This window comes from Papaver somniferum, chromosome 10 (assembly GCF_003573695.1).
Source record: "Papaver somniferum cultivar HN1 chromosome 10, ASM357369v1, whole genome shotgun sequence".
Taxonomy (NCBI): Eukaryota; Viridiplantae; Streptophyta; class Magnoliopsida; order Ranunculales; family Papaveraceae; genus Papaver; species Papaver somniferum.
In genome coordinates, this window is record NC_039367.1 from 16,033,928 (window position 1) to 16,047,845 (window position 13,918).

Sequence of the window (13,918 nt, forward strand, 5' to 3'; positions counted from 1 at the left end):
TTTGTCCCCATGTAAATCGTTAGAGTTTATCTCGATCTGAGCTCGGTCCGTTGACATTTGGAATATCAAACAGCCATGGTAACCAACTCGTGTCTTATTCGGAAATCTAATTTGGCTACATCCATTAGAAGCTGCAATAGCTAACAGTCTACTATTTATCAACATCACTAATTCAACAAATACCTTCACTAGATAATCCAAACCGTCTATCTTTAATCATCAATCAAAAATATCCACCGTCGCATCATCTAAAGGTCATAATAGTTATTAATACCCATAAGCCATACACACATAAGTAACACAAACAGAATTTACTACCAGTCAACCTCATCAAATCAAATCTCACTTAAACTCCTGGTTTTGAAGTTTTGAACCCTGAAAAACAAAACCAAAATCAAGATCTGAAATTTGAAGAACAAAGAAAACCCTTTTTCTGTGTGGTCACAGAGAGAAAGAGGAAAATATGGGTTTGTTTTCCTTCTGTTTTGCAGGGGGAGGGTTTGTGATGATTGGTATTTGGGAGGCTTTGTTTTCATCTTACCTTCACTTAAACTCATCATCTTCTGTTTCTCCTCCTGTTTCTCCTCCTCGTTCTTCTTCAAACCAACAAACAACAAGAAGAAAGAACAGAAGACCAGATTCAATGTTCATTAGTGTTAGATATGTTTCTGTTGGTTTTCTATCATTATTCTTCATTCTTGACTCTGTAATCTCATCGTCTGATGCTCTTAATATTAAAGATCAAGTTGGATTCTCTCTACAACTAGACATCTTCTCTATCTCTTCATTGTTTTTTCTCTACTCTGTCGCAGGTTTATTGAGTAATTCAACTAATTTTCTACCAATACCTGTATCATTGTTGAATCTAATTGGTTTATTTGGGTTTGGGCAAGAACTTGTTTTCTTTTATGTTCAGAGAAAAGATCCAAATGGAATTGAGAATAGGTATTTTGATATGTTACTTGTTCCTATCACGATTTGTATTCTTAGTACTCTTCTCGAAATGGGTTCGCCTAAATCTAATTTACCAGGTTTGGGTCGTGGGTTTGGTTTAATTCTTCATGGAACATGGTTTATTCAAATGGGTTTTTCCTTTTATACTGATATAATGGTTCATGGTTGTGCTTTGCATGAAGCAAGTAGAGGGAATTTTACAGTGAAATGTAAAGGGCATATGGATTCTCATAGAGGAAAAGCAATTGCCACTCTTCAATTCAATTGTCATCTTGCTTTGCTTGTGATTTTGATTGTTGGGTTTTATTCATTTATTGGTAATAAGTTTGGATTTCCTGGTGGCGATTATTCAAGTTACAAGCCTCTTAATGCAGAGTTACATCAGTTGGGCAATCAAACTCAGTTTACATTAGATTCTGATGATGAAGAGAGTAGTTTGGAAGAAAATGCTGCACAACAGAAGACAAATTCGAGTATTGTTCCTGTGTCGTCTGAGGTTAATGGATTTGGAAATCATTAGTGAGGTAATTTTTGAATTGCTTAGTTTGTAGAGTGAGTGGACTTGAACTGATTTACTTGTAATCTGTTTTGAATGCAGAAAAGATTGTTCATTTAATTGGAGATTTGAAGTATTTTCATTCAATCTAAATGATGTTACCGAGTCAATGTATTTGTTGACTTTGCATACTGAAACTTCTTCTGATACCGGAAGATGATTTTTGTTTGTTTTTATGTTATTATTGACTGTTTGTGGTTGTGAAACAAGTACTTAGAAGCATATTACAAATTCTCTTTATTTTCTCTTATGAAGTACAACCAAATAGAACAATTTACTCTCTGTGGAAGTGGGTTCTTATACACGTCCATCCCCTTTATTGCGTGAACTGTTAAGTAGAAGATAGATAACATGACAGATAGTATTGAACAATGAGTTTTCTCTGATGAACACCATTTATACTTACCTAGTTGCATCACTTATCTGCAAAATTTCTTTTGCTTTTGTATCTTTATTATGTATGGTAAATCATAGTTATGGGTGGAGACGATACAAGGCACATATACCTTGAATATCATCTACATACAGTTGCCGCTTTAGGAATCCAGCTGGGATTCTTGGGAACATGATTGCATTTGGTTCTCTGCTGTGCCCAAGCCCAAGAAGATGCCCAATTTCATGTAAAGCAACTGATTCCAGATCCATAGTGCCTCGCGCTGGATAAGTGCTCCAATTCTCTTCTGCATCGTAATGAAACCTTCCATTTGTTGGTGAAAAAGCATGAGCAATTGTTCCACCAGGACCATCAAAGCTGTTCCTATCACCATGATCACCACGGTGAAATCCAATCACAATATCGGCCTTATGAAGAGGATGAACCGCTTCAGAAAATGTAAAATGGCTCACCTCTGCCCATCTCGCAAAAGCACTTGAGCAGACAGCTTTCAAAGTCTTGATGTCAGTAACAGGGATGCTAGAGCTGAATCGATAGGTGAGGTGGGATTTATAAAGTGGCCATTTAGGCATTCCCGGGAAGAAGGTATAACTATAGTGTGAAACTGTGTGGAGAGAGCTGCTTTTACCTCCACTAATATGCTCTTTCTTGCCTGATCTCGTGGGAGTTTTTCCCTTGACAATGTCTGGGAGTCCGCATCTAGGTACCATCATCTGTTTCACTGTCTCAGCATCTAGGGTTCCACTAGCTTTCAGATGATAATAGAGCTGGTAAGTTGTGATTTCTTTTTCTAAAATGTCATCAAATTGGTCAGAATTTTCATACTCTGTATGGTTTTTATGGACATCTGCATACCCAAATTTTTTGAGATACAGTTTGAGTTCGCGCAGGCCTTTAACTGTCTGACCTTTCTGGCACCCCTCCAGATTTTTTAGGAACTCAAAGCCTTTCGAACTTTTTGTGGACAGAATAGGGTGTGGAAAAATGGCTAGCAAGAAAAGAAAGGATATAATCTGAAGAAGGGAAGTGGGAGCTCTGCGGTTTGTCATTGTGACTTCAAAATGGTGAAAGTGTAAACGAAGGAAGAAGGTTATGATGATGAGGTACCCTAACTATTTCTGATATTTATAGTATTGATCTTGATAATAGTCATCTAGTCAAATAGTAATTCTTGGAACTTAGATGAGATGTATTCCAACATGTTTGCAAAGACCTCTTCAAATCTATGAATTCAGTGAGAGCAACTGACCCCATCATACATGTTTACAGTCTTTAGTGGTTCAGGACTTCAATCTTTTGTCATGTAGACTTCTTCAAACCCTTTTAACATGGTAAGTCATCAGAGGTCTTAAGAAAAGGAGACTACTAAATTGAGTAGATTGATTTCTTTGTCAATCAGTTATCATAGCTAAGAACTATATAAGATTATTTTTTAACGGATTTCGGTTAACTAATTAGAAACAATTTAGAGATTAAGTATAATACTTTGCTTTAAATCTGAGTAAAGCATAACTTGTATATACTTAGTCTTAATTAGCCAGTAAAAACTAAGTTTAAATGTCTGCATTTTGAGTATTCTACTGAAGGAAGAAATTAGAGAATAATATCATATCTGGCCGAACTGAATTTAAGTGGTGGTTGTGTAGGTTCTTTTTTCCATTTAAAGGGTCAAGGTTTAGCAGCCCCAGTGGCATCCTTTTTGAGCAGCCATTATTAACTGTTGAAAATATGGTTGTGATATCGCACTTCTGTGGGTTGTGGCGAGGCTCTGGCAAGCCAGCATAAAAATCTGCTATACTTCTATGAGATAGAATCACTTCGATCTCTAGCCTACCCTGGACTTGCTCCGGGACAAAAGGCTTTCGGTAATCGGTAATCGGAGTTCTCTCCCAATTCGCTATGTGCTAGTATGCTTGACCTTCAGTAAAATTTATTTGCCAGAATTTGTTCTCTATGTCTAGTTTTCTTATTAATAATGATATATGTTCCTGGGTGAACTTAATACATCAATAATATTATGCACTTGATAATGTCTCCCTTTTTTGTGTGGATGACTTACACAGTCCTCCAACCCTTCGTTAGTACATTATCTTTTCTTGACTGAGAATATATTTGCTGTTTTGTCAATTTGGTGTAAATCATTGTCTTAGAGGACTACATGCAATTGTAGAGGTAGTGTTGTACATTTTGTGTTTCTCAAACAGGAATTATATGCTCACTTAAAGAAGATGACTGCATAGAGGTCCCCCGTCCATTTGTTAGTAAAATTTCTCTAGTAAAACGTACTTGGAGTTTTCTCATTTTTGGCTTAAGTAACTATTCTGTTAGACGAATACATGCATTTGTGAATGTAATTTGTGGACAATATCTTTCACGCAACCAGATATTACATGCTCATTAATCAATTGAAATAGAAACATGCAGTTTGTTCTCAATAGTTTGGGAATGCCTAATGGTAGTAGAGATAGTGATGTTTAATGCATTCACTTCTATAAGTAAGGATGTATTTTCTTTTCAAGTTGTATCTCGGCCGTGATCTCGCTGCTCGGTCTCAAACGTGAAGTGAGACGAGATCTCCAATTGCGGTGAGGTTATTATGGTAGTTTCAACATCATAAATATGAAATAGCCTTACATCCCCAATTTTACTACCCCTTCAAATCAAAGAGAAAATTGAGTTAGTGTGAACTGGTCTTCATCAACTCCTGCAAAATGAGAAGGCTTATAACTACCTAATTATTCTCTATGTATGGCAAGTATTAATTCTACCTGATTAGTAAACGAGAATACTTTTTTGGTATGAATATCTCCTTTTCTTGTTGTTGGATTCATTGCTACTGCAACATATTCTTATTCTTCTTCCTTCCTTTATTTACTGGAATAAAGGTTACTGGTAGATAATTTTTCTATGCCTGGAAACTGATTTAACGGTCTAATTAGTAATTGTTCCCGTGTCGTCTGAGGTTTATGGATTTGGAAATCATTAGTGAGGTAATTCTTGAATTGCTTAGTTTGTAGAATTGGTGGACTTCAAATGACTACTAAGCTGTTTTGAATGTAGAAAAGATTGTTCTGTTAGTAATTGGAGATTTAAAGTATTTTGATTTCAGTCTAAATGATGTTACTGGTTCGATGTAGCGGTGACTTTGCATGGTTAGTTGTTCATGTTATTATTGACTGTTTGTAGTTGTGAAAGAAGTATTTAAAAGCATACTAAAAATTCTCTTTACTTTTCTTAGGAAATACAACCAAATAAAACAATTCACTCTTTGTGAAAGTTGTTTCTTATACACGTACATCCCTCTTATTACGTAAACTGTTAAGTAAAAGATTGATAACATGGCAAGTAGTATTGACCAATGAATTTGCTCTGATCAACAGCATATATACTTACCTAGTTTATGTATCTGCAAAACTTCTTTTGCTTTTGTATCTTTACTATGTATGGTAATCATAATTATGGGTGGATACGATACAAGGCTCGTATACCTCGAATATCGGCTACATCCAGTTGCCGTTTTAGGGATCCAGCTCTGATGCTAGGGAACATGACTGCATTTGGTTCTGTGCTGTGGCCAAGCCCTAGAAGATGCCCAATTTCATGTAACACAACTGTTTCCAGGTCCATTGTGCGTTGCCCTGGAACTGGACAAGTGCTCCATTTCTCTTCTGCATCGTAATGAAACCGTCCATCTCTGGGTGAAAAAGCATGAGCAAGTACTCCACCAGCACCATCAAAGCTGCTCATGTCACCATGATGACCGCGGTGAAATCCAATCACAATATCAGGCTTCTGAAGAGGATGAACAGCTTCAGAAAATGTAAAATGGGACACTTCTGCCCATCTTGCAAAAGCACTTGAGCAGACAGCTTTCGAAGTCTTGGTGTCAGTAACTAGGATGCTAGAGTTGAATCGATAGGTGAGGTGGGATTTAGAAAGTTAGTAGTTTGGAGAGAGCTGCTTTTACCTCCACTAATATGCTCCTCCTTGCCTGATTTCATGTGAGTTTTTCCCTTGACAATGTCCGGGGTTCCACATCTAGGTACAGTCATCTGTTTCACCGTAGCAGCATCTAAGGCTCCAGTGGCTTTCAAATGATAATAGAGTTGGTAATTTATGATTTCTTTTTCTAAAATGTCATCAAATCGGTCAGAATTTTCATACTGTCTATGGTTTTTATGGACATCTGCGTACCCAAATTTCTTGAGATACAGTTTGAGTTCACGCAGGCCTTTAACTGTCTGACCTTTCTGGCATCCCTTTAGATTTTTTAGGAACTCGAAGCCTTTTGAACCTTTTGTGGACAGAATTGGGTGCGGGAAAGTGGCTAGCAAGAAGAAAGAAAGAAAGGATACAATCTGAAGAAGGGAAGTGGCAGCTTTGTGGTTTGTCATTGTGGCTTCAAAATGATGAAAGTGTAAAAGAAGGAAGAAGGTTTTGATGATGAGGTACCCTAGCTGTTTCTTCTATTTATAGTATTGATCTCCAGAATATTGATCTAGTTAAATGGTAATTCTTGGAACTTAGATGAGATGTATTCCAACATGGAGATGATTTCAGAAAGACCTCTTCTGAACTATGAATTCGGTGAGACCAGCCGACCCATCATACATGTTTACGGTCCTTGGTGGTTCAGGGCTTCCATCTTTTGTCAAATAGACTTCTTCAAAGTTGAAACCCTTTTAACAAGGCAAGGCGTCAAAGGACTTCGGTAAGATGACTATTAAATTTTGTAGATTGATTTCTTTGTCAATCATTTATTTACTAGATAAGGTTATTAGTTAAAGCATTTCGATTAACTAATTACTAATTAGAAACAATTTAGAAATTAAGTGAGATTCATCTGCTTGAAAGCTGGGTAAATGAAAATTTGTATAGTTAGTGTTAATTAGCCAGTAAAATTGAAGTTCAGATGACTGCATTTTGACTATACTACCGAAGGAAGGAAGAAATTAGAGAATGATTTTCATTTGCAGGGGAACATGGTGGTTGTATGGGCCCTTTTGTCCATTTAAAGGGTGAAGGTTTAGCAGCCCCAGTTGGCCGCCCTTATGAGCAGCCATCATTAACTGCTGACAATATGGTTGTGATAATTAGTTTTGATATTTTTAGGTTGATCGCCCATTTGGTTATGAGCTAGTATGCTTTGCTTGAGGATTCGTTGTCAGAGTTTGTTGTGTATATCTAGTTTTCTTATTTATAATTATAAATGTACCTTGATGAGCTTAATACATCAATAGTATTATGCACTTGTAATGTCTCCCTCTTGTGTGTCGAGGACTGTGTAAAGTCCTCTTTGGTGTAGTAATCCTCTTAGAGGATTCCATTCAAATTGGAGATGCACTATTGTACATTTTCTTTTAACAGGAATTACATGCTCCTCTCAAGTTGAGGACTGCGCAGAGGTCCTCCATCCATTTGTTGGTAATATATCTTCAGTGAAAATGTATTTAAGAGTTTTCTCAATTTAGCATAACTATTCTCTCGGACTCGGACCAATACATGCAGTTGTGAATGTAGTATGTGTGCATTATCTTTTATGCAAGCAGAAATTACTTGCTCATTAATCAATTGAAATAGAAACAGGCAGTTTGCTGTCAGTAGTTTGGTAATGGATAATAGTAGAGATGGTGATGTTTGGTGCATTCTTCTTTTCTGTAAGAAAGGATGCCTTTTATTCTCAAGCATGTGACGTGTTATTTGATGAAAAGTAGATATAAGTTGTAGATATCGTACGTGATCTCTCCGAGATTTCCGGTTTCGGACATCTCCAGGTAGACGAGGATGTTGGCGAGTTTCTCATTCGACTTTTTCTGAGTTATGACGCCTGACGCCTATTATTTTTTCTTGAAACAGACTGCCATTCCTCTCCAGAAAAATCATCCTTTTCTACCGCTGATATTCCTTCTACTTGAGACACACCCTTTCCACAAACTGAATCAACCCAGCTTTTTGCCATATCCAAAATTTGTCGAGTTCCTTGCTGCTGATGCTTGTCTTGATGATCACCTTCCTTGAGCTCTGCTGCGCTCCGTTGGAAAGATCGTCACCGTCCCAAAACCGCATGTCCGACGCACTCAACTTGAGATTCGAATCCAAAATAATTATGGGCCTGAAACTAGTATCTCGAGTCTCGACCCCCTTGGTTACGTAATAGACTAATAGCACTCGGGGCTTATGCATAATTTCCTTGTTTTTGGAACGCTGAATGAAAATTCGGTAGCTGAATAAATTTGGATCACAGTGATAAATTTTGAATGATTTTTTTTTTGGGGACCATGGGTTTTTTGGGACCTTGATTCTATTTTTAGTAAGACATTTAGAAGTAAATTTAGGTCACCCCTTATTTAGATATTTATATTAATACCTAAACTATCCTCCTGATTAATTTTGGGTAATGATTAGTAAAATCATTAGTGAAATGATTAAGCTAAAGAAGTAGAATTATTGAGAGAGTAAAATTAGAGAAGATGAAGAAGAAAAACATGAAAAATAATTTTTTTTTCCAATTCACTAAGCTCGAGTATTCAAGTGATGATAGCTCATCTGATTCTTCATCTCTATCCTCTCCTAGAGTATTTGTTAATCTTCACAATGATCTAGATATGAGTTATTTCTTAGATGGTGAATGTATTCTTCCACAAACTTAATCTCAAGATGAAAATGATGGATTTTACCAACCACAACCGGAGGAAGAGTATTTGGGTATCCAAGTATACTTCAAACTTAGATAATGGTGGTTGAATTGGTCCAAATATTCATAAAACTGTGAATTTTTATAAAAAAATTCCTGCCAGGTTCAGGTAGTTCGGTTACCAAGTGTGAAGAACAGGTAACCGAACACGGAGTTCAGTTAATAAATGTCAAGAACATATAACCGAACACAGAGTTCAGTTTCTTTCTTCAAACACGCAGGTAGCCGAACTTTAGTAATAAGATTTACAGAGATATGTTCGGTTAGTTCGCAAACTTCAACACAACCAAGTTCCCAATCAAAATGCAGGTTAAAAGTAACCTAGTATTAGAAGTTCCGTTGGTTCGCAAACTTCAACATATTTTGCGAATCAACCGAACTGGGCTTATATATGCATATATGCAATTAGGCAAACGTTCGGTTACTACGAAATTTATTTCTTGGCGAATTAGGTAGAGTTCGGTTATGAAGAAAACTTAACATTTTTGCGAAGGAACCGAACTTATGGACTTGTGTTGTTCTAATACAAGGAGTTCGGTTAAAAGTATTTTTTGCGGAGTTCGGTTAAGAAAAAAATAATTAGTGATAACCGAACTTTTTGCGACGCAAACCGAATGTTTTGCGACGTAACCAAACTTTTCTCAGGAAAAAAAAACTCCATTAAACCTCTCTGCAACTTCCATTTTCAACTCATTTTGATGATTACTTCTCATTTATTCAACCAAAAACGAATGACAAGTAATGGGTTTGTGAGAATATCTTTGTTAATGTTTTAAATTAAGCTATATATATAGAGGTGGTGGTGTAATCGGAGGTGGTGGTGATAATCGGTGGTTGGTGGTGGTGATAATCGGTGGTTGGTGGTGGTGGTAATCGGCGGTGGTGGTGGTGGTAATCGGTGGTTGTTGGTGGTGATAATCAGAGGTGGTGGTGGGAGGAGATGGTGGGTTATATATATATGTGGTTATTAGGTTGGTTTTAAATTAAATTAGGTTAAGGATAGGTTAGTTATTTCAATGATTTATGACACCCTTTATAACTATAGGGAGGGTGACCTAATAAAACCATGATCCCTCAAAAAAACCATGTTCCTTAAAAAATCATTCTGAATTTTTGGGCCATAGTCGTAATGTAAATCGGGACGAATTTCATTGCTAACTCTCGTTTGAGTATACATTTTACAGAACCATTTACGTACTCAAAGGAGTGACATGGCCGGCATTAGCCCATTACATAATGAAGGTCATTCAAACTCGATGATCAAATAATGCGAAAACATGCAAAGATGAGGAACTAAATCGACACCACTGAATGGGTCAAAACACAAATTACCACTTACACCTCATAAAATTAATCTTAATATTTAAGGGCATTTTGGTCCTCCCTTCTTAGTCTTCTTGAGGTCGTAGCAAGGGCAGACCTCTCTGTAGCCAGTAATACCTGGGGGCACACACTTGCATGAATTGCAGCAACTCATACAACCCGCATTGCAAAAATCAAAACGGTGCTTGGTCTTACTGCACCTCGTTGCACATCTCCCAGGACATTCTGTTAGCAGCACATCAAGGGAAACACAAAATGTTTATCAGTCAGATATCCGACAATATTATCAGTCAGATGACACTGACTCTAGTGACGAGCATTTTTGAAGTCCTTAGAGCAACCACAATCATAAACGGGACTAAAGACCAAACGCCATACCAAAAGCTAAATTTATTTGGCATTTTCAGAGGTCAAGCGTAGTGGTGAAAGACTAAAATTTAGTCAGGCGAACAAAATAACAACGTATGAAATGGAACGGATATACAATGAGCGTACAATGGTCAGGCGTTGGTATTGTGGGCGTATGTATGGGACGAATGTATTTTGAACGCCTGGTGTTGGGCGTGAGTATTACTAACGCCTGGCAACAGACGGAAATGAAAGACTACGCCCAATCAGCAGACGGAAATGAAATACTACGCCCGATCAGCAGGCGGACTTATAGCAAACGTCTTGTTGGGGGAGTAATTATTGTATATGTTGGGCGGTGATAGTATATGCGCTTGATGTGAGGCGCTAATAATACTCTCGCCCCAATCAGGCGCTGATAATACTCTCGCCTCAATCAAGCGCCCTTTATATCACCGCCCCATCTCAAGCGCCCTTTTAATAAACGCCCCACTGTCAAGCGGCCCTTATACTTACGCTTAAACCATACGCTCATTATATCTTCGTCCCACTATACTTGGGTTTGGTCTGGGTTGACGACTAGTTTTAGTCTCAAACCCTAAAAATCCAGACCAAATATGCTTATAGTCTGTTCCACTACGCTTCCAATCCTGACCAAATTTGGGTATAGTCCCTAATTATGATCGTGATTGTGGATGCTCTTAGTTATTAATGAGCACTATATTGAACACTATGATCTGAAACTAAAAAGCAAGAAGGTAGAAAAGCAAAACTTACGGGCCGGTGTCACGGTTCCTGGTCCGTAATATTTCCTTAGTAAATCAGGATAACTCTGATTATTTTTGAAATATAATTCACACACAAAAAAAAAAGGAGAACAAAGTTAATTACAATTCAAAACCTGAAATGAAAATACAAAAAATATTTAGAACGAAATAGAGGTAGAACATACCCCTAGTCCTACTGCCGAGACCTGCAAGACATTTAACAGAAGGATTGAAGTGAAACACAGTCAAAAGATAAATGAAATTTAATTAAGTTATAGAAAAATGTTGAGTGTGTAATTGGTACCTGAGTGGATGGAAGCATGGAGATGGCAAGCACTGCGAAAAGCAAGAGCGCAGCAAACTTCACCTTGCAACTGATTGCCATTTTCAAGTCGAGAATTATGGAAATAAAACTGTTTTTTCCGTTTGATAATGAGAGAAGCTTGAGATACTCTCCCAATTTATAGATGATTTCTTGGAACTAACACATGGGATTATTAGTTGCTCGAAGGGTCTTGTACATGACAGCGTTAATATAACAAGTAATTATTATTTATTGTTTATTTATAATTATTATTATTATTTAATTTAGTAAAGATCGAGTAAATCTTTAGTTAATTTTGCACTAGAAGAGATTTTCAACTGAAATGCCATCAAGATTCAAGTGATGTAATGCAGTATGTCACTGTTCAGGCTCATTTTAAAACCAACATTTTAGGCAGCCATTGGTGCATGTTCTAGTTTGCGAGAAGAGGAATTCATTAGAAAATGGTGGGAGTTGGCACAGCTATGAAATTTAATTCGAGGTCACATTCTAATATAAGCTCTATGAGATCAAATTTGTTCTTCAAAAAAATCTCGACCGACTTCTTCGTGCCACAAACAAGATAAGAAAAAATATCGAATTCCAGGGAGCTATTTTCGATACCATGTTCTAGATCTCACCATGTTCAATTCGATTATTAGACAAAGTCTCCCCTCTAAAATGACTTGAATATCTGTCCCACAATGAACATTTAATGAGATCACAATGCCTTCACATGCATGCACGCATGATGCATGCAAACACGTTACCTCATATATATAATAGCATAACAAATACAGCCCCGACCTAAAAATGCAAATGCTATATAGCTTCACCAATTGTTTGCATCCATTACGAACATTTTTATTACAGGAGGGTAAAATATCCTGGCATTTTTAGGGTCCATCAGAATGGAAATAGGGACCATTAATTTATATCCATCCAAGGATACTAGTTAACGGATATCTTATGGGATATGAAGTTATCTTTATGCCCTTCCTATAATAAACCAAAAAAAAAACAAAAAAAAAAATCATTTCAATTATTCTTCTTCTCCTCTTCTTCTTCTCTTTCGATTTTGCCCTTCTTCTTCTCTCCCGATTCTCTTCTTCTTCTTCTTCTCTCCCGATTCTCTTCTTCTTCTTCAATTTCATTTCCTCGTCATTGTGAATCGCCAAATCAAAACATCGTCGATTCTTCTCTTCAACGATGTCTACAAATGATAAACCCCAAAGAGCTCGAACAAAAAACGTAATTCGTGGTGTCGATCCAAAGTTTGCAGAAAGATTAAAACATAAATAGATCGTAACTCATGGAGAAAACGAAGAACGCGAAGAACATGAAGAAGATGAAGCCGTAGATGTGATTGGAGCCCGTAAATCTGATAGTCAAACTCTCATGCAACTCCAAATAGCTCCAATTAGGTAAGATTCGATCAAATTTTTGGTTTCTATCGCTCTAATTTGATGAATTGATGAAAAAAAACTAGGGTTTTCGGTTATTTACCCAGATTCGGAAAATTTGCATGCTAATAAACTTCCGAATATGGTCGTATTCATCAGAAATGAAGAACATCAGCTATATTCGGAAGAAATATTTTTTAGGTATTCTTCTGAATATATAACACTGTGTCTCACTGGATATAAATTGGACATATTCGGAAGTTAGATTTTTTTGACTTCCGAATATACATTATGTTTAGAAGACGTAGAGATTCGTATTTGGAAGTCAATTTACTACCGAATATATATGTTTTAAAATTCTCAGATCCTGTGATTTTGGCAAAATCCTATTTTGGGGCCACTCTATATTCGGAAGAACATGAAATTTGATATACTTCCGATTTTTTATTTTGAAATTGAAATACTTTTGGGGTCACATTTTATCTGGTAGACAATATGATTAGTTACGTCCGATTATATAGGCTCAATAACTTAAGAGTTTTCTGTAATACAAATGATGCTTATTCGGTAGATAATACATTTTTTTATCATCCGATTGTAGTGTATTCGGAGAAACAATATTGTCTTTGCCTTCCGATTGTTTATAACGAAATATAGTATTGAACCCTTAGTACCAAATATTTATAAATGGTAGTTGTTATTTTTAATTTTCGCACGATTGTCTATATTCGGGTCTAATTAATGTACTTTTTCTTCCGATTTTGTAGTTTGTAAACGGATTCTTACGAACCCACCATTCTTTATTTTGTTGTTTAGGCAAAGTCGAGCTAATCAAGCCCCCAAGACAAATGACTTAGGGCCTCGTGTAGAAGAATCTAAGAAGGTATCAGTTAGTGCTAGGAGAGCAAGGAGTGCTAAAGCAAATTCTAGTGCTCAAGATGGATTCAAATAAGGCACTCAACCAAGTGTACAACCAAGTGCTGCACAAGGAGTTGTAGAAGGTTTAGAGGCAAGTGCTACACAAGGCACTCAGCAAGGTATAGATTCAAGTGTTGCACAGGGAGTTGTAGAAGATGTAGAGCCAAGTTCTCCACAAGTTATAGTCCAAACTGAAACTGAGCCTATTGATCCAGTGCCACGAGTATCAGAAGAAGGAGGAGAAGGAGAAGGACAAA

At 36.9% G+C, this 13,918-nt stretch overlaps 3 protein-coding genes across 3 annotated transcripts; 1 reads left to right on the forward strand and 2 right to left on the reverse strand.

Moving 5' to 3' along the window:
• The first annotated feature begins 333 nt into the window (after positions 1-333).
• On the forward strand, positions 334-1,760 carry LOC113319722. Its single transcript, XM_026567967.1, has one exon. The coding sequence runs from the start codon at positions 464-466 to the stop codon at positions 1,472-1,474; it is 1,011 nt and encodes a 336-aa protein (XP_026423752.1). The 5' UTR covers positions 334-463; the 3' UTR covers positions 1,475-1,760.
• Positions 1,247-6,298, reverse strand: LOC113315352 (metalloendoproteinase 2-MMP-like). The gene is made up of 3 exons (XM_026563642.1): positions 5,872-6,298; positions 5,393-5,740; positions 1,247-2,892 (listed from the first exon to the last, which is right to left on the reverse strand). Exons 1-3 carry the CDS (start codon positions 6,296-6,298, stop codon positions 1,985-1,987), a joined length of 1,683 nt encoding a protein of 560 aa, XP_026419427.1. The 3' UTR covers positions 1,247-1,984.
• A 3,443-nt stretch (positions 6,299-9,741) lies between these two features.
• On the reverse strand, positions 9,742-11,477 carry LOC113317062 (gibberellin-regulated protein 4-like). The gene is made up of 4 exons (XM_026565207.1): positions 11,341-11,477; positions 11,222-11,242; positions 11,047-11,101; positions 9,742-10,146 (listed from the first exon to the last, which is right to left on the reverse strand). Exons 1-4 carry the CDS (start codon positions 11,419-11,421, stop codon positions 9,962-9,964), a joined length of 342 nt encoding a protein of 113 aa, XP_026420992.1. The 5' UTR covers positions 11,422-11,477; the 3' UTR covers positions 9,742-9,961.
• Positions 11,478-13,918: the final 2,441 nt, after the last annotated feature.